The 24,713-nt window shown below is 31.8% G+C and overlaps 2 protein-coding genes across 2 annotated transcripts; both read left to right on the top strand.

Annotated features, from left to right (window-relative positions):
* Nucleotides 1–7,333: 7,333 nt before the first annotated feature.
* LOC132700980 (retinoid-inducible serine carboxypeptidase-like) lies at nucleotides 7,334–18,604 on the top strand. The gene is made up of 8 exons (XM_060668586.1): nucleotides 7,334–7,419; nucleotides 10,912–11,185; nucleotides 11,240–11,426; nucleotides 16,285–16,395; nucleotides 16,759–16,960; nucleotides 17,214–17,465; nucleotides 17,581–17,738; nucleotides 18,462–18,604. Exons 1-8 carry the CDS (start codon nucleotides 7,365–7,367, stop codon nucleotides 18,534–18,536), a joined length of 1,314 nt encoding a protein of 437 aa, XP_060524569.1. The 5' UTR covers nucleotides 7,334–7,364; the 3' UTR covers nucleotides 18,537–18,604.
* Nucleotides 18,605–19,233: 629 nt separating this feature from the next.
* On the top strand, nucleotides 19,234–20,529 carry LOC132700942 (retinoid-inducible serine carboxypeptidase-like). The gene is given in 5 exon segments (XM_060668542.1): nucleotides 19,234–19,282; nucleotides 19,340–19,427; nucleotides 19,429–19,491; nucleotides 19,550–19,850; nucleotides 20,479–20,529. Coding segments are annotated over 5 exon segments (552 nt in total).
* Nucleotides 20,530–24,713: the final 4,184 nt, after the last annotated feature.

Here is a 24,713-nt window from a genome sequence, read left to right as displayed (position 1 = left end):
GGATGCCCAGCCAGTTAGTTATTTCATTAACTCACCGACATCGCCGCTCTGAATGATGAAAAGCATCTCTTTTTATTTTTTGCTCCCCGCATAAATAAGAATTGCTTTTATGTATCAAAATAAGAGAAGACAATATTTTTAATCAGCGCATATATGTGAATCCGTTAGGTTGAAACAAAAATAACAAACAATTCATATCAGAATCTTTGTGAACCTCGTAAATTAGATATTCGCCAACAGATTCCAGTCAGATTTCAACAAACGAATTGATGATGTTTCAAAATAATTTTGTTTTTATTTATTACCTTTCGCATGAAGTGACTTGCAAAGAGTATTGACACGGTTCGTAAAATCGTAATACACTATTATGTATTTCGAATTATACCATAGCGCCATCTCTAAAGCGGGTGCTAAAACATTCGCTGGTTAAAATACCCAGGCATAGCTAAAGGGATCAGTGTTGTTTTGTACAATTTGTTCGCAGTCACACTAAAACTAACAGACTTTAAAAATACAATCTCGTTACTTTAAAAGCAGCAGAGAACCATTTTACAGTTAAAAAATAGGTAAGATAAACAGGCCAAGCCCTAGTTTCAGGGTTTACTACTACCACTATATAACGCCATCGGTTATTTCAAGAAGGAAATGAATATTCGATATTATTTCTTTGTTATGTTAATTCTTCTTCAGCATTAACGCAGACATTCTTTTTAAAATGATTCTAAACCAACCAAAAGAGACCAAACAAAATTAATTACATCTTTACAAAAGTTACATATTATATTTTTTTACGCAAACAGGAAACATGTTCTTTTATAATTTATCCTATCATGATTTAATTTTGTATATAGAAAGTATTTTTTAATTTCAAAAAAATATTAAACATGTTAAACATGTGAAGAGAACAGAAAATAAAAATAAACAAAAGTAATATATATCTCAATTTTGACGAATGCGCTAGGTAGAACGGCAGCGGTATGTTTTTCCAATATTTACTTATATTATTAATCCCTTCCAGAACTTTTCGCTTTTAGCGTTTTTCATTGTATTCCAAAGTGCACATTTGAATTTTTTGAATTAGCATTAACATTGGTTTCTTAGATATCTATAACGCTAACGAAACTGTGATTAAAATGGAAGGCACGTGCAAGGTGCAAGTAGAACTAAATTTTTTAGCACGTCAATAAAATTAAGGCCAAACGGACACAAACAAGCCAAACCCAAATAGAATTGACCGTCAAAATTAAGGAAGGGTTGCGCTTTATGATTGAGACGACCTTTAACTTTATGTCGGAAACAAGTTAGACATATTGAATTTTTTTATTAGTCTAACACATTACTTTGTGTAGAATACGTGATTCTTATACCTTTTTAAAATGTGGATGGGTTGGTGTAACAGTTTTCAACTTATTCAGTTGCTTTCCAAGTTCGGGAAGGTTCGTTCGCGGTTAAACACGTCATTATGTTTGAGACATCCAAGTGGCTAAATTAAGCAATTTTTTTTAAGTGTTATTTTATGTGAAAAATAAAATCGACGATGCTTTCTTTTATGCCCAGATATAGAAAATAGAGTAAGTATAACTAATAAAATAAATTTTTGGGTCACATATACTATGTCCATTGCGGATGGTCTATTGGAATTATTTGGTTAACGTACTAACGGATTTACTTTAAATTATATCCATAGTTTTGTTCTATATAACGTTTCATTTTTAGATTCCACTAAATAAGTAAAGTGGTTTGTTCAAATTTATCTATACACATCTCTGACCGTTTTTGAAATAAAAATTAATTTTCGCAATATTTAATCAATTTCCAGCCTTTAAGAAATATTAATTTGACAGAAAATGGAACTTTTCCAGGTCTTTTTTGAAAGCGTCCAGGCATTTTGCCCAACCAATACTGTCTAAATAAAGCGGAAAGGGTCTTTCAAAAATTACGTTTTGTAGGGATAGTCCTAGAAACACAGTTTTGTTTTCAAATTCTACGTAAGAAATTAATCCTTCTCTATATTCGTATATCTCTTACTCTGATGATTGTTGAAAATTCTCTAAATCGCTAATCGCTAATCGCTAAATTTCTTCAGCTTGCATTTAGATTCTTAACTGTCCTGGAACTTTAATCAGTTTGTAATCTTCAGACTAAATGGAAACATTTATCCTATCCTCCTATACAGTTACTAGGGAAGTGCTACAAAAATTATTGACGTGATAAGAACATAAAGAACCTTCAATGTTTAGAAGCTCGAATGAAACGAACGAAGGCTTAAGAGAAAAAAATCGAGCTCTAGAGGTATTTGATTTAAGGGACATACATTTCTAGGGCCTATAGGTCTTATGACAATTTACTTGGTTAATCACTGGCGCTTCATGCATGAGTTCGTGACATGTTTTCTATCCAAGTTCTTAATCATTTTTTAGTCATCTTAAAGTAATGGGCAGATTACAGCTTTTATTCCTTTTAACTATCAGGATAAGTTGTATTTGTATGCCTATTTGTAACATTTTTAATTGGTGTTTTTATATAATCAACTAAATAAGCAAATGCTGTTTTAAAAAAGTTTTAACACAAATTTTTAGTTTAATTTTCCACATACTTGGACTTTTCTTTTAAAGAACATCTTAAATCAAACCGAATGCATTCTAAATTTTACCCTAAAGGTAATAGAAAAGACAGACAAATACACAAGAATTGACTTTGTGATAGTTTATGCGATTAAGCACCTATTTTTTTAATAATAAGAGGATCCTGTAGGAAATCCAACTGCGTTTTGTATTCTACATTAAAATGTCCAAAATATTAAGATACTAACCGCTTTGCAATTTGCACATTTTACATAAGTTTTGAATTTATGGATAAAGTACATTATTGAAATGAATCACGTACTTTAGGTCAACTTGAAATTACGCAAGCCCCTAAAGTCGTGGTTTTCTGGCTTTTATACCTAGACTGAATTTTGATAATAGTATAATAGTAATAGTAATGGAAAAAAAGAAATCTTTATGTTTGAAGTACCTTTACATCTATATGTTCTTGGTTATTATTAGGAGCTCAAAGTATTGTTCTCAATTTTATTTTTTGTTTAATGCCTCTCGTATTGATCGGAACTTTATATGGATATATTTCTCCTTTCCATTGAAATTAAGAAGAATTTTACAAACGTACGTATAATTGGGGATTTGAAAAATAGTAATACGGTGCTGATATCTACCAAGCCATGAATTGCACCCCATCTCAACGGTGGTTGGCGTCAGCGATAAGAGCCATCATAGAAAGGGCAGAACGACGTAGATTCGCCCTTAAATTCGGGTTCTTTATTGAGCGGTTTACAGAGTCGCACTCGCGCACGGCAATACGTGCTGCAATAGCAGGCAACTTAAGAACAGTATTAATATACATATAATAGATTAATTTACAGAACAATCACCTAGTGTATCATAACTTATTCAAATTTGTATTTATTAACAACTTTCTTGTCTTTTTGGACAAAATGATTTGATTGATTAAACAAATGACAGCAGGGCAAATAAAGTTTTAGAAAATGTCGCTCTTTTTTTTCTACATATTCTGCAATTTTCATAATTTTCAAATATTCTAACAAAAGTTTCCTTCCAATTTTCTAAACGTAAGAATAAAAAATTATATAATAAATTATTATTTTTTGTACGATAAGAACCCCTTTCTAAAAGGGGTCCTATTTTCCACTTTACCTTTTTTTGTTAAATAAATAGAATACCGGTCCTTGCAAAATAGAAAATGGCATAAATTGCTTACCCTACCACCGAATTGGTTCACCTATATTTAAAAAAAATCGCTTAAATACCAGCAAAACGACGAACATTTATATTACTAGGTTCAATACTTTTTTACGACTATTACTTTTTGGATACATTGTTGAAAAACGTGGTAGAATGTATCTATCGGGTCGCTCACCAACCAGTGAATAAATTACCAAAACCTGTGTATTAAGTAGGAAGTTGAGAAATACATTTTTATAAAGGATATGGTACTTTTTAGCTTTCATTTCCTAAAAAATAGGGTATTTGCAAAAAGGATTGCCTTATTTCTTCTCAAATTTTGACTTTTTTTGCATCAATTTATTATTTATTTTTAATAAAAAAATTTACTTTTATCATGTTTAATAAATTATCTGTTTAATGTTATAATATGACAGATAGATGTTCTGTATAGTTATTGCCCTCTTGGCGTCTGGTCCTATACCCTACAGTCCCATAGTTCTGGGTAATCGCGATTTGGTGACTTTTTAGACTGAGTTGGTCAAATAAACATTATTTCGAGCTGAGCAGGTTCGCCGTTGTTCTCCTATAATATTTGTACTATTTAAAAAAGAAGAACTAGAATCATCTTTCGAAACTTTTTGCTCTCCCAATATAGAAAAACACAAAGTTAAGAAACGCTTTTATGTATGTTTTCGAATACTTTCTGGTCCAAACATCCGATGCAGACAACATAAACGATGAGATACGACCTTCACTTTGAATTACAAGACAACCATTTAGAAAAAACCTTGGGATTAAGGGAATAACTCTTCGGCTTTTACTGAACCGTCTTTATAGGTTTTTTTATTTTTATCTGTTGAAGAGGTGGCATTGTTCGTATGTTTCCTTGGTTCGTAAAATCTTCGGGAAAAAGTTTTGTGTCTATTTTATAGGCTTAAATTCTCATAGAGCCTCATTGTTTGAGTATTGTTTGGAAAAAAACGTTCGTTATACGATACCTACCTGATCAGAAATAATTGTTTACAATTTGGTGACAACCCATCACAAACTCAAATCTGACTTGCATTATTATGTCATAAGCAAGTCTTATAACAGATAATTAATTAGCGAGTAGCTGAATAATTTAGAGTGTCCTCGCGTACTGGCGTATAATAATAAAAAATATCATTTACTGTATTGATCCTTTAGTCCTAACGCTAAACTTTAAATGAAATTTTTTTGATCTATAAAAACTTCGCGTCGGAAATTGATTTGCTTATTCCTTCAACTAGAAAATATCTATTTATAGTTTTATTTTTAAATTATAAGTAAATAAATAAAGAACTAAATTCACACGTGAAGAATTGAATAGGTATGGAAAATATTATTCACTTCAATATATAAAACATTGTTAATCCATAAGTTGCATAGGTATATAACATTCTTTTTCTACGACCATTAATTTTTGGGTACATGGGTACAAGTCTACCGAAAACGATAGACATTTTGACATTTTGCGAGTAGGAAGTTAAAAAAATAGATTTATTTATGTGGCTTCCCAACTAGTTGGGGTTGTTATCAATTTCATCACCTTCCATACACATAGCGATATTATTATGAACAACTGTAACATATGTCCAGATAATGTTGTTTTATTTATCAATATTTTGGATCATGATTTATTAGTGACCGTCAGATCTTAAAAACGTTAAAATCTGAAGAAGAAGCCTTTACAGAATTTACTCTTTGGTATTGCCATTATGTTATTTTTATTAACAATGCCATTTTATTTTTAAAATATTAGGCATGGTTGCAAGAGTCGAAACAATTTTAGAAGGTTCAAGTTCAACTGATAATAATTTAATTCTGTAACAAGTTAAAAATAAAATTTTAATTGTACTTCCAAAAGATAGAAAGAAAAAACAACCAAACAATTCCATTTTTCTATTTTACACCTCTATTTTCGAAATGGGGTTTAAATGCTTTTGGAATTAAATATTTCAATTTATTATTAATGTTTAATTAAAAAAAATACTTTCATCATGCAACAGGTATTTGAATCCTTATAAGTCCAAAGAATATAAGTATGGGGCCTATATAAAGTAACGTCGCAAAAATTTATGTGCCTTAGGATCTACGAATCTGTTTTCAGTTTAACAATTTAGATAACAATTGTCTGTGAGAATATAAAATTTTTGGATCGGTGCATTCAAGGCATTTTAATTATCTTGTTGTTTTATTTTATCAGATGGATTACTGTTTGGGAACTAAGTGGAATCCTTTTTGGATCAAGGTATATGATTTCGTAATTCAGTAATTCAGATCGGACTAAAACTAATTCGAAGAATAACTTAAATATCACGTGATATTCTAATGAACCGGAAGTGGGATACAAGACATTTTTTTAGACCAAGACAGCTTAGTCATGGATAGAACATGATCCCTTTCTCACACATATCATCTTTTCAGCGTCGCATATAATATAGAAACCCTACAGCTTCTTTTCTTGCAAAAGGAATATCCTCCATCTCGTGATACGGCTGCCATTCCGGCGATTTAACAACCCGAGACCGTGGGGTGAAATGTGCACTTTCATATAAATCTTTTACGATCCTTTCTAGGCCCCAAACGCCTTTTATTCTTCCTATCTCCGAAAACGGACCAATAGCGCGGTGTCATAAAAACTTTATCGCAAAAGTACACATGGCGGGCCATAAAACTTTTGACGGGGAATAAAAATTGCAAAATTGCAATGGCTTTGGGGTTTTCATTAAATTTACGACACTCTTGGTTATTAGAAATTATAGAAGACTTCAGTTACGTTAGATTAAATTCCATGAGAGGGCTGAACTCCAACAATTTTACCCCTAACGCATCGCATAAATCACAAAAACCCCTATATTTCTGTCAAATTAATAGGACTAATATTAAAACGAGTTCTAGTATTAAAAAAATCTGGTCTACTTGTGTGTGATTCATTGGCTAGATAGAATATTACAAAAACTAAGACCCGTATAATTCTTTGCAGTACAGAAAATGAAAATTACAATAAGAAAACTCCAATTTAACAAATATTAACAAAGGCATAAAGATAAAATAAAAATAGTAAAGCATTATATCAGCATTGTATTTCAGATAATGATTAATGATAGACCCGAAGAAGAAGCCATAGTGTTGTGAAAGATATAATGTTATTATGATGATTGGATCAAATACCAGAGCCCCTAAAAGTAATTCAAAATATGTGACCTCTGTGGCAATGTGACGAAAAAAACGGTTTATAAAACATATCAGTTAAGTTGATTTAGTGTTTATCGAAATATCTGCCTAAAATGAGATCAGTTCTAATATTAAATAAATACGTTCAAATTTCCCTTCGGGACTTGATTTTATGCTACTGGAAAAAATTAGAATTACAACATAACATAAAACTAATAAGTGGGTGATGATAACAAATTGGAACCGAATTTTAATGCCGACGAATTTCGAAACTAGGTGACGCTCGTTGACAGGTAATGCGCATAAATAAGATTTAAATTATTATCGGTGATTGCAAAACAAAAACATGTTTATTGTTACAATCAGCTGAGGTTAGTACACTACAAAATATTGCAGTGTTTGCACCGCTTGCGATGTGCGATAATTATGAAAGTTCAAATTTTGATTTTGTTGAGTGTAGTGGTTTCCACTCTCGTTCATGGTAAATAAGTCTAATTATTATTACCCGCGGCTTATCAATAAGGGTACCTCATATTTGTCACACAAAATTAAATGTGCCTTTTGGGGAATAATAAATATTGTAACCGGAGCATGCAGTATATCCAAGTGTTAACTGCGAAAACTATTAATGTGTTTATGACGTTACTGATAAAAAGATCCTATCGGAAATATTTTTAAGTTGAAGCTGAAAGGAAGGGATCCTTCTACAGAAAAAATTTAGTTGCCTTTAAAATATCATTTAAGTTATCTTCAATAAAGAGAAAAGATTCCATTAATTGTTCGCATATATCTAAAATTTGTACCTTTGATTCGATAAATTTTAAAATATCCTATATATCGTAAACTGATTCCTCAATTTGTTTAATATCTTTGTTAAAAGTTTCTTCGTTAATTTGTAGTTTTCGTATGGTTTTATTAAAATTCTTTATAACTAATGTTACTGATATTTGTTTTTTCATTAACTCTTAAATTGATGTTTATCTTTTTCGATTTTATTAATGCATTCATTATAATATTCTCCATCCGAAGCGTCTAAATATCCTCTTATAAATTTCCATACTAATCCTGAAGCATTTATTAAGCCTTATTTCTCGTGTATCGCTTATATGTAATAGAAAAATCAAATTCTATTTCGGAAAACTTAGTTTCTAAAATATTTCATGTTTGGTTTAATAATTTGCACTTGAGCTTTAAAGGCATATATTCGATTATTTCAAACAGTTATTAAACGAAGTAAGCTGCTTAATATTTTATTATTATTTTCATGCGCGTTTTTAAAATTCCTTAGTATCTTTATACTATTTTTCAAAAATTTCAATGAACTCAAATGGACACCATTAAATTTATTATCAAAATTTTCTATTTGCGATTCTCTCATATAAACTTTATCTCCTACTTGAAATTGATGTTGTTTAGAAACACGTTTATCAAATCTTTCTTTTAACTTTTGTTTTTGTTGTTCAGTTTTTTGCTTTATCATAATAACATTTAATTCGAGTACTTAAATCTCTTACATATTTTGTAATTAATTATTTTTCGTTATAGACTGTGTCTGATGATCTATTTGACTTATGGCCAAACATTAATTGCCATGGGGTAAAAGCATTTGTTTTATTAACAGAATTGTTATAAAAAATTACTGCATAAGGTAATACACTAAATGGATGTCCATTTGGATTTTCCATTTTTGAAATTCGAAGCATTTCTAATAAGGTTGCATAAAATCTTTCTAAATAACCGTTTGATTCTGATTCTAGAAAATGTAAATGTTTTTTATAAGATATTGGATAAGCTTGAGTAAATTTTGTTATTCATCTCGAATTGTTAAAATATAATTGTTTGTGTCAGTAATTACAAATGTTAAATGTTAAATTTTTTCGATTAATTTCAGTTTATTGGCAAATTTCACATTTTTTAATAGTCTTCAATATCTTTAGTCATTCATTGACAAGTGCATTTTTCTTAGAGTCGTCTAATTGTTTCATTTATTCCGCGGTAAAGATTTCTTTTTCCATAGTGTTGTTGATGAATAATTGTTGGTATCTGATCTTTGTGAGGCATTGTAACTACATTTTGACAAACGATTAGTTTTAAATCTTTGGCGACGAAAATAAAAGATAGCATTTCGAGAATAGGTAACTTGATATTATTTTCCACATAATACATTTTGTTTTCAGTAAGCTCAGTGTTACAAAGTATTTTAAATAACCTTGGTACTGCAGTTTCATTATCAAACGAGAGAATAATAATATAATAGTAACTTTTCATTTTTCAAAGAAACTTCCACAGGCTGCTGTAATACTTTCTACAAAACTTCTGGATTCTTCCTGCGTTGGTTTTTGCTTAGTCGAAATTGCTGACGTTTCGCTAATCATCCTGTTGGCTTCTTCAGAGCTTGACTGAATCCAGAAGTTTTGTAAAAAGAATAATAGTAACGTTTCATTACCGAGTTGGAAGATAATATAATTATTTTCTCGGTTGAAACTTGTGGTGATTCTTAAAATAAATTTGCGATTATATTAAAATGTAAATCGCAAAGTTCACTTTATTCAAAAATAGTGATAATGTTTTTATGTTCTGTACTTAATGATTGTTCATTTGGCAATTCTATTTTTGAAAAATCGATTAATGATTTTGTTTGATTGTTTTATATTTGCATATAATTGTTTCTTTGAACATTTTTTTTAAATGAAGAAAATTTTGGAAATTTTATTGAGACAAATTCCTTTGGAATTGCATATTTTGGTTTTATTTAAATCTACATTCATTAGAAAAATGTTGAAATTGTTTACAAAAACTACATTTCGATTTTGTGATTTTCTCGCGTAATTTGAACGATCATTTTGTGTACGATTTCTGCATTGGAAACGATATTGTTCAAAATATAATAATTGCAATTCGCGGTTTATCATGTTAATTCCATTTAGCATAGTAGCGGGTTTGTTTGCGAGTACTATTTTTTGCAAAGTCAGAATTTAGACCGGTTAACAAAGTACTCAATACCATCGATTCAATCAACGAAATTTGGACTGCATTTTGTTGAGTTGTTAAACTTTTATTTTTTAATTACTAACAAAGGACGTTGCTCAATTGTACACATTTGATAAGCTCTGTTACAGGCACTTATAAAAGTATTTAAATTTATTGCATCGCCATCATATTCGGGTAAAATTAATACAATTCAGAGAGTTTGTAAGGTTCAAATTTGTTGTTGAGATGTTGTTGGGTCAGTATTTGTTTCTGACGTTTTGTATGTTTTTAGTTTGGCTCACGAATTATAATAATAACAAACAACACTTTAAACGAGATCAAATTGTACTTACAGTAACAATAGTAAATTCATTGAATTTACTATTACTGCTCCTTCCGTACGCCGCGTCGTAGAGATTGGGTCCCCAGTTTTCTTCTCTCGAAAATCAGTCAGCTTTTTTTGATACCCGCGGTTCCACCAAATGCTCCTAATCCGTACCTGCCTTCTGATCTTTGAATAAATTTTCCTTTTTCTTTATTCTTCTTTTTCTTCACAATTTCTGGACTCTCAGGCTCTTTTTATTAATTTTCTGGAGTGTTGATTCTTCTTTTGATGAACTGCACGTTCGCTTGAGTTGAAAACGTTCTTTCAATTCTCGCTTTTTGAAAATCGCACGTCTGCGATAGTGTTATATTCGTGGCCGGGGTATTTTGTTTAAAAAACTACTCTCTTAGAACATAACACAAATTTTTAGTCACTACTTTATTTTGAAACTGAACAAAACAAATGGGTTTGAAGTGTTACAACAAAAACTAACAAAATCCAAATCCGTTGTTCCTGTTTCGTACTAGGTATTTATACGTTAGCTGAACCGTGTTCTAGAAGGTTGAGGAATCGCTAATGACTTTGAGGTTCAACAATAAAGTTATCCAGATAATGAGATAGTTGTAAACAAACCGAACGAATTACTCCATATAACATACATATTCTTTTTTTTCATAGGCCGCAAAGGCTTCGGTCCTGGTGAGCAAGACTGGGGCTATATAAAAGTGCGAGAAAAATCTTACATGTTCTGGTGGCTATATTATACAACAGCTAGTTCAGATGCCAAAGACAGGCCTCTGATCATCTGGCTGCAAGGAGGACCGGGAGGATCCTCCACAGGATTGGGCAATTTTAACGAAATCGGCCCGTGGGACGTCCATTTACAAAATCGTTCGTTTTCTTGGGTAAATTTTGCGAATATATTATTTGTTGACAATCCGGTCGGTACCGGGTGAGTACCAAGTACTTTTTTATGTATTTACGTTTTATCATCGTTTTTATTTAGATTCAGTTATATAGAGGAGGGATCAGATGGTTTCGCCAAAGACAACGCCGCAATTGCCCGCGACTTTCTGGAATTTTTGAACGGATTTTTCGAAAAATTTCCAGATTTTCAGAGTGTGCCTTTGTATATTTTCGGACAATCTTACGGAGGAAAAATGGCTGTGGATATCGCGCTCTTACTCGTTGAGGTAAGTCGTCCGTTCTTTAAACATCATATATATATATATATATATATATATATATATATATATATATATATATATATATATATATATATATATATAGATCCCGCTATCTTCCGAGCGTCCTTTCATGGATCCGTCTCTGAGCGTACAGTATCGTTTTCTTAAAGATCCCTACTTTAGCAAGTAAATATTTTTAAGTTTTGTAAACGAGGTGGCGTTGGGTTTCCTTAGGCCAGATTTTACGAAGATCATTTTTGTGAAGTTTTAAGATACTAATATGTCGGCGTCCTTTCATAAAGGTAACTTGCTAGCGTCCAATATACACGTAAAAACTTTTACATTCCAGCATCCTAGCATCCTTATGTATATTTTTCATTTATTGCGCAGATTTCTGAGCGTCCGAGCGACGTTGCCCGATTGATTGATTAATACTTTGTTGCGAACTGTTTTTTTTTATTCTATTTTTTTTTGGTCGATTTTTTAATTTTTAAAGATCTTTGCTAAACTTAATTTCTTTTTGTAGATGTTTTCTTTAATACGTCGCCCGATTTCGGAAAGTAATACTTTGATTGATTTCAAGGCAATATGTTTGCCAGAAATATTGCACTTGTAACTACGTTAATCAGTTGCTGGTTGGACCTAAATTTACATAAAAAGTGTTAATTTCAGGGGTGCCCTAATAACTAATATTTTTCAAATGGATATCTAAACCACTTTTTTTACAACTTAATAATTGAAAATAAATACTATTATTAATTTCTCAAAGAAACTTCCACAGGCTACTGTAAAACTTTTTACAAAACTTGTGGATTCCTCCTGCGTCGGTTTTTGCTGGGTCGAACTTGCTGACGTTTCGCCAATCATCCTGTGGCATGTTCAGAGCTTGACTGCAACTGGCTCGCATTTTACTCTGTACCTGCTTACATATTGTTTGAGGGAGGCGGAGCCAAATGAGGGGCATAAATACCGTCTCGGATGACTGATTCCCATATTGGTGTTCATTTAATTACATTAGATACACAAGATATTCTAGTTATTTTCGACGAAGAATCCCTCTTACCATTTACCTGAAACTCTCAACATCTCTCTTGTTTACAGAGCCGTAAAACTATCTCAGCCCGAGTCACTGAACCCAGAATTAAAACATTAATTCAACCTCTTTCTCTGCTCTTCTCTCTAATAATTTCCACCTTAAAGATATTAAGCGTTCGATATACACTTCACCACAACCTTCCAATAACAATCAGGCCGAAGGCAATCCTACACTTGCGATTTACATTCAAAATATCATTGACCACATATCAAAAGTTCTAAAGAAGTCCAAAATGTCTCGACATCTTCGGTCCGTCAAAGATAAAATTAAATTTGAGATGCCAGGAGTTTACAGCATTCCATGCATATGCGGCAAAGAATGCATTGGAGAAATCGGTCGAAAAATATCAACTAGGCTCAAAGAATACGAAAGAACTTTACGACTAAGACAAATAAACCCATCAGCTGTTGCCGAACATAATCACGAAACCGGCTATAAAATTTTATTCGATAAAACTAAAATTCTTGCATGTAATTAATTCTCCTACCAACTAAAAATCCGAGAGTCTATAGAAATCTATAAACAACCTAACAATCTTAACCGCGACTTCTGGATTTCTGTCAAGCTCTGAAGAAGCCAACAGGATGATTGGCGAAATGTCAGCAATTTCGACCCAGCAAAAACCAACGCAGGAGGAATCCAGAAGTTTTGTTAAAAATTAACACTAATATTTAAATATAATTTATTAAATTGATTTCTAAGTTCTTGACGGTTGACTTATTTTCAGATCAATAAATTATTGTACCGAATTAAGAAAAACTGTTAATTTAGAAATTAATATCATTTTCAATTATTTTCTTTTACGAGGCCAACCGAGGCATCATATTACTGTGTTTTGTGTGTTTAATGTTGGTCTAAAATGGGCCGATGTTAGTTATTTGGAATATTTAGGAGGAATAATTAGAGGTTACTATTTTAGTTTTAATAAAAATAAGCATTTTTTAAATTTTTATAAAATTATAAAGAACACAGACAACTGCGATGAGAGAGGCATTCGTTACTCGTCAAAATTAACATTTTCTTCAGAATGCTATTTATAGATCTTATAGATCTCCTCTTCATCGTTTGTCGACGTTTGCTGACGTTTCGCCACTCGTCCTGATGACTTCTTCAGAGCTTAAGTGAAGCTTTCTCACATTGTATTCTGAACCCACTTATATACTGTTTTAGAGAGGCGGAGCTAAAGGAGGGACATGTGATTTCGGTTTCATTATTGTTTTCGGCAACTGCTTATGACTTTATTTGTCATAGTCGTATATTTTTTGTTCTGTTTCTCTGGTTAGTTTTGACATAGCTCTTTCAGATATATTGCAATTCGGGAATCTGGAACCAAACCTACTCAACCGAATTGAAAAATGCTTGACTTTAACATATTTTTCTTGTAACGGTCAAATTTATGAACAGGACTAGCTGTGAGATCTCTAAGATGGTTGCGAAACGTCAGCAAGTTTTATCAACCACCGACGCAGGTAGAATGCAGAATATTTGTAAATAGTCTTACATTATTTGGGAAGTTTCCTTTAAAAAGAATCTTCAGAAATATTTGCTAAACAAGTTTCATAAACGCCATCTTGGTTTTGTATGTAGGTGTTGCATACTATATGCGTAGCTTTACCATCAGAACCAAAGCGCTGGCTAATATATCACCGGAAATATCCGAAGTGGCTCGCAGCCCTAGGTAACGTCTTTAAGCCACACTGAATAATAGGTATTTTAGAGCAGGAATTTGAAAGTGTTTTTTTTTTTAATGAATTTGGGAAAAAAAATTAGATGGTATCTAAGGAACTAAAGAGACACGTTTTAGCTCAAGGCAAAAGTTTATAGAGAATATATCGAAAATCCCCTAAAAAGATACTTTAGTTCAGAGGTCTGCACTAGGTGTGCACTTTGAGAGTATATTTAGAAAAACATTGTTACGACTTACGTTTAGGTACATTAAAAAAGTAATATAGCCAAATATTGTTCGGTGGCAGTGGTGACACATTATTGAATGTTCCGTACGTTACTTTCTATCCCTCTCATTCCTTGCTCTACTTTATTTTTATTTATATCTTAGGTTACAATGAAGAAAAGTAACTATTAAAAAGAACACTTTTATCGAATAACTTTTATCAAAGTTAATTTCAAAATGATAATTGTTACTAAAATATAGAAACGTTACTTTACAAATTTATTTTGGTTTGATTAAAAGCAAAAGTCAAGAAATTAAATCGTTCAATAAAATAGTTTAAAATTGTTTTTATATGTTGCGGACTATAATTAATATTAATATAATATTATTAGACGATAAAATCAAAATACTTTATTACGCAATTATTTAGATAAGTATTTAGCAAACGATATTTTAATTTGCAAATTCCAACGACTTCTTTTTATATTGCATTAGACAACCATTTATATTAAATATTTCTATAATATAATTATTTATATTCGATATTTTTAATATTTCGTACACCGCTCTAAATAGTATTTAGCAGAAATTATCGGAAGAACGTAATAATTCTAAAAATGTACCCAAAAATTAAAAAAGATTCTGAAGTTATTGCACAATATTCGCATATAAAAAACCAAAACTTGTTGGTGTCACTTTGTTTAATTAAAATATTATTTTAATAATGTTGCCTAATGGAGCTGAAGATTTATATAATACAATAATAATTAAATAATCGAAAAATAGCAATTCGTGCAACTAAATAAAAAAAGAATAATTTTTTTTAAGTGATTGAGGATAACTCGGTTGGTAAATCGTTAGACCTGCCAACTTGACTTGCAGCAGGTTATAGGTTTGATTCCCACCTGGAGCCTTGGGTGTTGTTATTGCGTTTGTTGTCCGACGCGAGTTCACAAGTAGTTGCAAAAAGAATAAGTTTATGCAATGAGCGGATTTTCTCGATAAGAAGAAAGCAAGCGAAACAAAAGAGTTTCCCGACGTGTATCACACAATATTGTTTTAAATTCTAATATCATTAACATCTAACATCATATGAAGAGTACGGCATTGGCAACAGGATGTAAATATGATTGATAGATATGATAAATATAATGAATATGAATAAACATTCATTAATTATTTAATTTTTTAATAGAAAAAAAAAGTCTTGTGTACTTGTGTTACGTTTCCGTTAATTCCATCTTAGCGTACTTCTTAATTTGTGGTAATAAAATTATCTATTTCCACCGTTTCTACAAGCTAACAAAACAACTAGGCGATGCAGAGCCGTTACCCCACAATTTCGCGCCAGTCTGGAAAGGACGCCTGGAAATCGACTAGCTGAAAGTAGAATATATCTTGTAAAATATACTGAGACTGGCTCTCGCGCCTCTACCGGGTATACAGTTGAACTAACAATATACAAGAAAATTCAGTTTACTATGATCCGTCCATATATGGACGCCGGGCTGTAGACGGACGCTCGGAAAATAGCAAATTGTTAATGTACGGACGCTTTGAAGGTAGTGGGATATATATATATATATATATATATATATATATATATATATATATATATATATATATATATATATATATATATATATATATATATATATATATATATATATATATTTTTTTTTTTAATGAAAATTGTGTGTCATATTGCGAAACGCGGAATTTTTTTTTTCATTTAGACTATTACATCTAAATAAATCGAAATAAATAATATGTGTGGAATATTGTAGAAGAGTACAAGGCCCTCCATCCACCGTAATCATTTCGTAGGGATACAACCCCAAATAACGAAATCCAAAAAATTGTTTTCTATTTTCTAGAAAGTACGAAATGGAGGAATCCAATGCAATCTAAAAGGACTCGGATTGGGAGATGCTTGGATATCGCCACTCAATTCGTTGCTCTCTTGGCCAGAGTATTTATTTAACCTGGTAAGTAACTTATGTATAGTCAGCCTATTTCCTTCACTGAAAAACTGGGAAATACAAATAAAACTTGTTTCTTTTTCTCTATCGAATTTTCCATAAAATTCTGTAAAAATTCAGTTAAAAATTCAAATTCAATAAGTACTAATTTGTGACTAAGATATTTAAAAGTTTATTAAAAATACGAGGTGTGACATTTCCTCTGAGTCATACAAAGTACTAAGTCACTTCCAAGGTGTATAGGATTAGTTTTCTTTATACCCAAACTAAACCTTTTTGTGATATTTGTATTAACCTATGTTATGAATTTCTCGATCTTATGAAGTTATGAAGAACATTACGATACCTATAGAATAGACAATTTTTTAGGGGTTTATCGATTCAGATGGATTGGAACTGGTGAGCATCGTGACGTCTATAGCTGAAGCGGAATATTCAAACGAACACTACGAAAATGTAACCAAGCTGTTCCTAGTGACGCAAATAATCATCAACGACCTAACGAACCATGTGAATTTTTATAACATATTATCCAAAACTAAAAAATACCTTACCAGAGATTCATCGAGTTGTAAGTATAAGTGAATTATTGAAAACTTTATCTTAAACTATAGACACCTAAAACTTGGACTTTGATAATACGTTGAATGAGGTATACTTATACATCATAGTCTTAAATTTTAAATTAATAATAGTTGCAAAAAAGTATTACATAAAAAAATAATTAAACAAAAAATATACAAAGTTTATTAAAATTTGGAAGACTTATATTATGCTACTGTATGACTTTATTTGTATAATGTATTTTACTGATATATTTTTAGCCTGGGGTAATCACTACTTGCCCGATAGGAGTGGCGATGAAGCTTTGAATAAATTAATGAATAACGAAGTAAAGAGTGCCTTAAATATCAATTCAACTATACAATGGGGTGCACAAGGAAACTACGTTTTTAAAGCAGTCGAAGCCGATATGATGAAACCAGTGACGAATGGCGTGGAAAGAATTTTGAACGACACTAACTTAACAGTAGCCGTCTACAATGGCCAACTGGATCTAATTGTTGCAACACCTGGTAATTAACAATAAATATTATTTTCACCACATTTTTCAAGTTTTGATACTCTGTAACGCACACATGTACTGGTTTTCTGTAAATTTAACAATATTGAAATGTTTAATTGTTTTAGGAACATTGAAATGGGTCGACAACTTAAAATGGAACAAAGCTAATGAATGGACTACAAATACCCTTAGAAAATCTTTTGCTGTTGGCCATATCATAGAGGGTTACGAAAAATCAACTGAAAATCTCCATTTGTATTGGGTGAACCGAGCAGGGCATTCGGTAGGATTGAGCGAGGATTTTTATATAATTTTTTAATTCAATTCAAATTCTCTGACCCTTTAAAGCCCTTTAACGTTAAAAGAACATCTCGAGTAGGAAAAATCAAATAAGAGCATGTATGTAGCCGATCGTTTTCAACATTTTTAGATCCCTATAAGAGGAGTAAGAATCAACATATATATATATATATATATATATATATATATATATATATATATATATATATATATATATATATATATATAATCCTTCGAATCACTATATTATATTTAAAAGATGATTCAATACTCGATTATGTTTTGTGATTTTGAGAGCCCTCAATTTTTACGGGAAATCAAAATGTATTTAAGTGCAGCAGAAAAAGAACATCCCTTGAACTTAGGTTATAATGCTCACACGTAACCACTGAGCTTTTTCACGGGTCTAGTCAATTTATCACCATCCCAAACAATCCTGGCAGTGAAAGATCATTGAAGCGCATTTTGTTAATTAAAACAAAAAGTTAATAATTTTGTAATATTGTAATAAATTCAATCTTTTTTTTGTTTTTTTTAAATTTATATGCGTCTTTTTTTGTACTGTCGGTAACAAATTTAACTTCTTTTTGCGGGGATAACTTTTGTCTCTTCTCCATTCTCTCTTCTCAATAAGAAAGCAATAAGCAATGGTCATTTTATAAAAATTGGTCCAATCTAGTTTTGCTTAATTAAGTTTTCATTTTAGGTGCCGGCGGACAACCCGGCTGCAATGGAATACATACTAAGACAGACAACGAATAATTTTAATGTAGATAATTAAGATAGATACCATTTATTTATTTATTTATTCATGTATATTATTAAAAATGCCGCCATCCTGATTTTGTTTTTCACCAACATTGCCTTTTTTTTTATCCGAAGAAGAAAAGAAAAGAAATTTCGTCTATATATTAATTTGAACACAAGTATATCTTAAATGTCCCAAATCGTAGAAAATTTTTTGGAAAACATCCCAACAAAAGTGTTTAGTAAATTACATAAAGATATGAAAAAATTACCTTTATTTAGGCAGATTTATACATTGACCCTCTCTCAAACTGGCGGCGGATAACATCCATATACAATGAATTACTTTGAATATAATTATTAAAAGTGACAAGTCTTCAATTTTACAGTTCAATCTTTAAGTTTGACATTACATTTTTTGAAAGTTGCTATAATTAATTTTGATTCTTCCTAAAGACTAACTTCCTAGATAAGCTGGGTAACACTAACGTACCCATGTTCATTTAGATATATGGTTCCTGTGTCATGCAGAATACCGCTGCATTTTATATTTGCCAAGGTGGCGCAATTTAATGAAATTTTGAATAAGTATTATTTATCACCGAACTTCAATCGGTAAATAGTTGAGAACTAATTCACGAAGTTCAATCCAATCAACTAAAATTGAAAGAAGCCGATAACATCATTAATATAAAAACTGGTCTAGGTGTACAAATTATTAGTTCGTAAATATGAACGCGGTATTATTGCTTACATTAACCGTATTTAACAGCGTTCTTGGTGAGTACAGATAATTTCTCTTCTGGTTAAATAAAGGCGTGTACCCTATTTTTGTAGCACGGAAAGGATATGGTCCTTACAATCAGGAGTGGGGGTACGTCACCGTGAGAGAACAAGCCCATTTATTTTGGTGGCTGTACTACACAAAACCCCTATGACAGACCCTTGGTGATCTGGCTTCAAGGCGGCCCCAGAGCTTCATCAGTCACGTAGGTCGAGCGAAAATTATTGTATATATTTCGGACGTTGATTTTGCCTTTTACTTAGATATGGAAAATTCGAAGAAATCGGACCTCTGGATAAAATTCTGAATCCCAGGAATTACAGCTGGGTCAAGCACTTGAATTTAATGTTCGTTGACAACCCGGCGGGCACCGGCACCGGTTTCAGTTATGTTGACGATATACGGGCCTTGGCTATCACCAACAAACAAATAGCGCTTGACTTCGTCGAGTTCCTAAAAAGATTTTATATAGCTCTTCCCCAATTTGAGCCGGTACCCCTGTACATATTTTCCGAATCATACGGCGGAAAAATGACTGCGCAAATAGCGTTAGAGCTAGACAAGGTATATTATATTGTAATGGACAAATGCAATATTTATTATACATAACATATGCTTATTCATATGTTCTCCCAGCCAGACTGAACAGCCAGACTGAAAATATCATGTTTGTTGCAAACCACTGGAGATGGCTGACTTACAGCATGGTCCATTATCTTAGGATAATATACATTCTTTTTTAATTGAGGAGACGAACCAAAAAATTAAATAAAAATTTTGTACACGTTGACACATTGACTAAAATCAAATCGTCAAAATGGTGAAGTCACTTTGCAGAGAACCTAATTAAAACGAAATTAATTTTAGGATTTACTGTATAATAAATATAAATTAAAAATTTTAAAATATTTGAAACTAACATTGCGTGTTTTCTACATAAGAAGACTTTTTTACATTTTTAATTCCAGAGGGTCGGGTATGAATTTTTTGTTATTGAAATGATAATAGACATCAACCAAATGTATGGTTTTTCCGACATATCTCTATCACAGTGTTAAGTATAAAATTAGATATTAACATTTTTAAATGATACACAATTTTACTTCGCAATTAATTGACAATTGTTGTCTAAATTAATAATACAAAATAAACAAAATTATTATGTATGATTTTTCGTCTCATTCATTCACAGGCAGTAAAGCGTGGCGAAATTAAGTCTAATCTTACTGGAATATTTGTTTAACGTGGTAAGTGTTTTGAAGCAACTGGTTAAAGTTGAAAAAATTTGAAAAAAGAACAAAAAAAATCAATTAGTAATTAAAATTTTCAAATATGTACTGTGGTAGTAATGTTATTACTTGTTTGTTAATAGATGCGTCAGAATTTTTTAAGAATAATCGAATTATTGTAAACACTTTGGTGAAGCGCAGAGGAGATAACATTTAAATTATGCATTTGTTATGTTTAAATATACCAATCAATCATAGGGTGCCATGGATTCCAATGGCGTCAAAGTCCTGCAGCAAATGACAAGAAAATTAAAAGTTGCTATTGATGAGGAACGCTGGTTGCATGCGTCAGCCCTTTGGCTCAGTATTGAAGACGATATAGGCGATTATACAGATACAATAGACTTCTATAATATCCTCATGGAAATCGATGATTACTATTTGCATGATTTAAAGAAGCAAAACCCGCGTAAGTTGCTTAACCGTATCATTTTAATGATATAATATTATGGTCATTACAGTTAAATGAATCGCCAAAAGAGAACTACGAGAAGTCGATCCGCTTGATCTTATATTCGACGACGTTAAAAATGCATTGAATCTCACATCGAACTGGGGCGAATATGCAGATACGGTGTTCGATTTTTTAACAGAGAAATGAAACCCGTAAATGAGTTGGTTGAAAGACTTCTAAATGAAACCACCATCTCTGTTAACGTCCTTAACGGTCAATTGGATTTGATCGTTGCTACTCCAGGTGAACTCTAAACATGTATGTGGTAGCATGAGATGAAATAATATACAATTTTCAAGTACCGTTAAATTTTGAAAGCACCGAGGCGGGGATTTTCGATAAACGGCATTTACGAAGGATATGAAAAATCCTTCTTAGCGCTCACCTTCTATTGGATCTTAAGAGCAGGTCACACGGTTAGTTCCCGAAAACTTAAAAAAATATTTTCATTAATTTCTACTTATTTGGTGTTGTTGCAGGTAACTGAGGATAATCCCAAAGGAATGAAATACATTCTGGAAAAAATAACTAACAATTACTCACAATTTTGAAATATGTTTTTTTTTTATTTAACTGATGTATATATACATGTATACAGTGGGGTTCCTACAGCTTCTGCCGCATCCCACATTTCGACCGCCATTCCACTCATCTTCTTTAATTGTCTGTCCTTGATGTACAACCCCAAAATTTTATTAAGCTAAATTAACTAAAATATTAATCTATTGAAAATAGGATAAGAAATGTACTGTACACTTGCTAGCACGGTTTTTGGCAATATTGAACAGCGAATCCAAAGAACATTTTTTAAAGCTCAAAGAAGTCTTTGCATCAAATTGTCTGTTAAAAATATTGCAACACCAAACGATGTGACAATTTGCCAAACAAAGGTCATTCGATATTCGACACATAAGAATTCCTTGTTCCAACCCCCTGTTTTGCAACCCCCGTTGGCAGGCAACGCTTGGAACTGACTTAGCCATCGTGTTGTTTCGCCTGACTCCGAGTACCTACTGATATCTGTGATTTTGTACACCCCCCCCCCCCCCCCAAATAGCAATTTATGTTTCCACTACTACTTTTTTAAATAATTTTTGGTTTTACAATAGGTCAAATTTTTGTTAATTATTTTTATTATTTGCGAAGCTAAAAGAAAATGTCATTATAATTGAATAAAGAAAATCTATCGAAATAACTTTCTTTACTCATAGTTTTTTAGGTCCACATGGGCTAAACGTGTTTAAAGGTGGAGTGCGAAGTCGAGTAGTGGGATAGAAGCAAAAATATGGTTGAATGACTGAAACAGAGCTGGGTTCTACTAGAATTTGGCAGAACTATCTTCTCGCGCCTTCGTATGTACCTACTGAAAATTATTATTTGCTCAACAGCAGTAACTATGATATTTTGAATTAATTATTAAATAGGATAAAAGAAATAGAAGGTCTAAAATATCACTTGCAGATGGGAGATGTTGTTAATAAGGGAATGAAGTATTATATTAAGAATTTAATATAGATAATTAAGATAGACAGGTTGTCATTTTTTTTCTCACAACATTCCTTTTCTTTGTAAATAATATAAAATAACTCTCATATTATAAATCAAACTATCAAGACAACATTTCCAGTATATAAAAAGAGTTGAATTGATGTGATTCTTACTTTATGAAAATCAATTTAACAAATTAAATGACAATTTCAAATGAAAACTTTGTTCAGGTTTTCAAAAAATATATTTATTTCCGCATGGCAGCTATTTCTTATTTATTTTTATACGTTATGATATTTTTTAGCAAAAGTTGTTATTTTGATACATAACATTAAAATTAAGATAACTTAAACTGAAACTCTTCTAAAACTGTTTCAGTTTCAGTTAGGCTCTGATTGAGCTGACAGGGTGATTGGTAAAACGTCAGCAAGTTCGATTTATCAACAATCGACGTACTAGAAATCCAGAAGATTTGGAAATAGTATTGGGGCAGCCTGTAGAAGTTTCTTTGAAAACAGAAAAAAATTCATGTTGTACAAATCATCCCATCCAAAAAGTCTGGATACTTAATCCACTTTGGTCATTTAATGTTCTATGTTCCTGACGTGACCACAGATTACACAGAAAAGAAACATCGTAGGTCATTTGCATCTTCATACCTAACTATGACTTCAACAGTTCCAACCTAAGCCTATTATTCTTCGTTGTCTGTGCTACATGACCGCCCGCTCGAATTTAAAGACTACTTTATTATCTAAAAATGGAAAACATTTAGATCTTAATCTAGATCCCAGGCCAACTCCAAATCAGGTTCCTCAGCGCACCGGCCAGATGGCAAGCCCATAACGTCGAAGAAGCGACTTTAAGATGAGTCTCAAGGTACGGGAAGACTTTATCGTTTAACGGGATAGGGTCAGTCCTTCGAAATCACCTTACTCGGAATGAAAAACACGGTATACAAGGCGAGAGAGACTAGTACTTCTTTATTTTCCTCGCTTGCCAATCGGATTCGTAGCGCGGTTATCTCAAAAATTGGTTACAGTCAGACAGAACACCTAGTCCAAGAACCCCAGAATAAAGCCATGACAAATAAACGGGGGCAACATAAATACTAGAATGGGTGAGAGGGGAAACAACCTGCCCTTTAATCGCAACCCACCTTATTTAAAGATGCGATCCAAAATTGTATACTGTATAATACTGTATACTATGACTAGCCCAAGAGGTTATTGAAAGGATCGATAATCAAGAGAAAATATTCTTTTTTCCTTTTCATTAATGTAAAACTCAACAACCAGTTCCGAAATATCCTAAACTTAAAAGAACCCAACATCTATTTAAAACAATTACACTTTAAGGCTACCGTACAGTGTCAAAACTGCTTGAACTACTAATTGTCTATTATTGTTTACTATGATATAGAAATGTTGTAGGAAATATTTGAGCTTTAATTTTGAAGATTCCAATCTTCCAATCTTCGAACGTTTGGGTTGTCCTCGGATCACAAAACTCTGTAGACTTATTGCTTCTTATCTGTGTGAATAAATTATACCATAAATCTCTTGTAATCTTTAGGATATGTATCAAAGGAGTTTTTTGGAACCATGCTCTTCATGTTACTGTCACATCTACTCACTAAAATGCATTGGTCATTAAATACTACTGGCTATACACTAGTTCTCTGGAAAGATTCAGAAAAATAAAATAACAACTTTAACATCGTGATTAAAATACCTGGTATTTTCACATCACATTTGCTGTGGTGGACAACATTCATTCATTCATTTGATGTTGAGGTCTTCTCGGTGTCCTCCTCTTCGAAGGTATAGGATATGTTTTGAAAAGGACCTTGCCCAAGTAAAAAAATGTCTTGAAAAAACACACCAACAAAGATGTTTAGTTAAATACGCAATGACTTGTAAAATTGATCACGTCTAAGATTGGCGCTAGATAAATGTACAAAATAAACATCCTATAATTTCCTGCATAATTTTTGGTAGAACAATGTAATCGGATTTTTGAATCACTTTGAAGATAATAGAATTAAGAATGACAATTAAGTTATCAATTTTACAATATCTTTAAGATTTAAATCAAGTTTTGAAAGTTGCGATAAGCAATTCTGGTTCTTCCTGAAAATTATACCATAAGCTACCACTAACGCCTATTATTAATTTAGATATATCGTTTAGGGAC

The sequence above is a fragment of the Cylas formicarius genome, unplaced genomic scaffold (genome assembly GCF_029955315.1).
Source record: "Cylas formicarius isolate icCylForm1 unplaced genomic scaffold, icCylForm1.1 PGA_scaffold_4__25_contigs__length_36172078, whole genome shotgun sequence".
NCBI classification, from domain to species: domain Eukaryota; kingdom Metazoa; phylum Arthropoda; class Insecta; order Coleoptera; family Brentidae; genus Cylas; species Cylas formicarius.
This window is presented reverse-complemented; position numbering and strand designations above follow the sequence as displayed.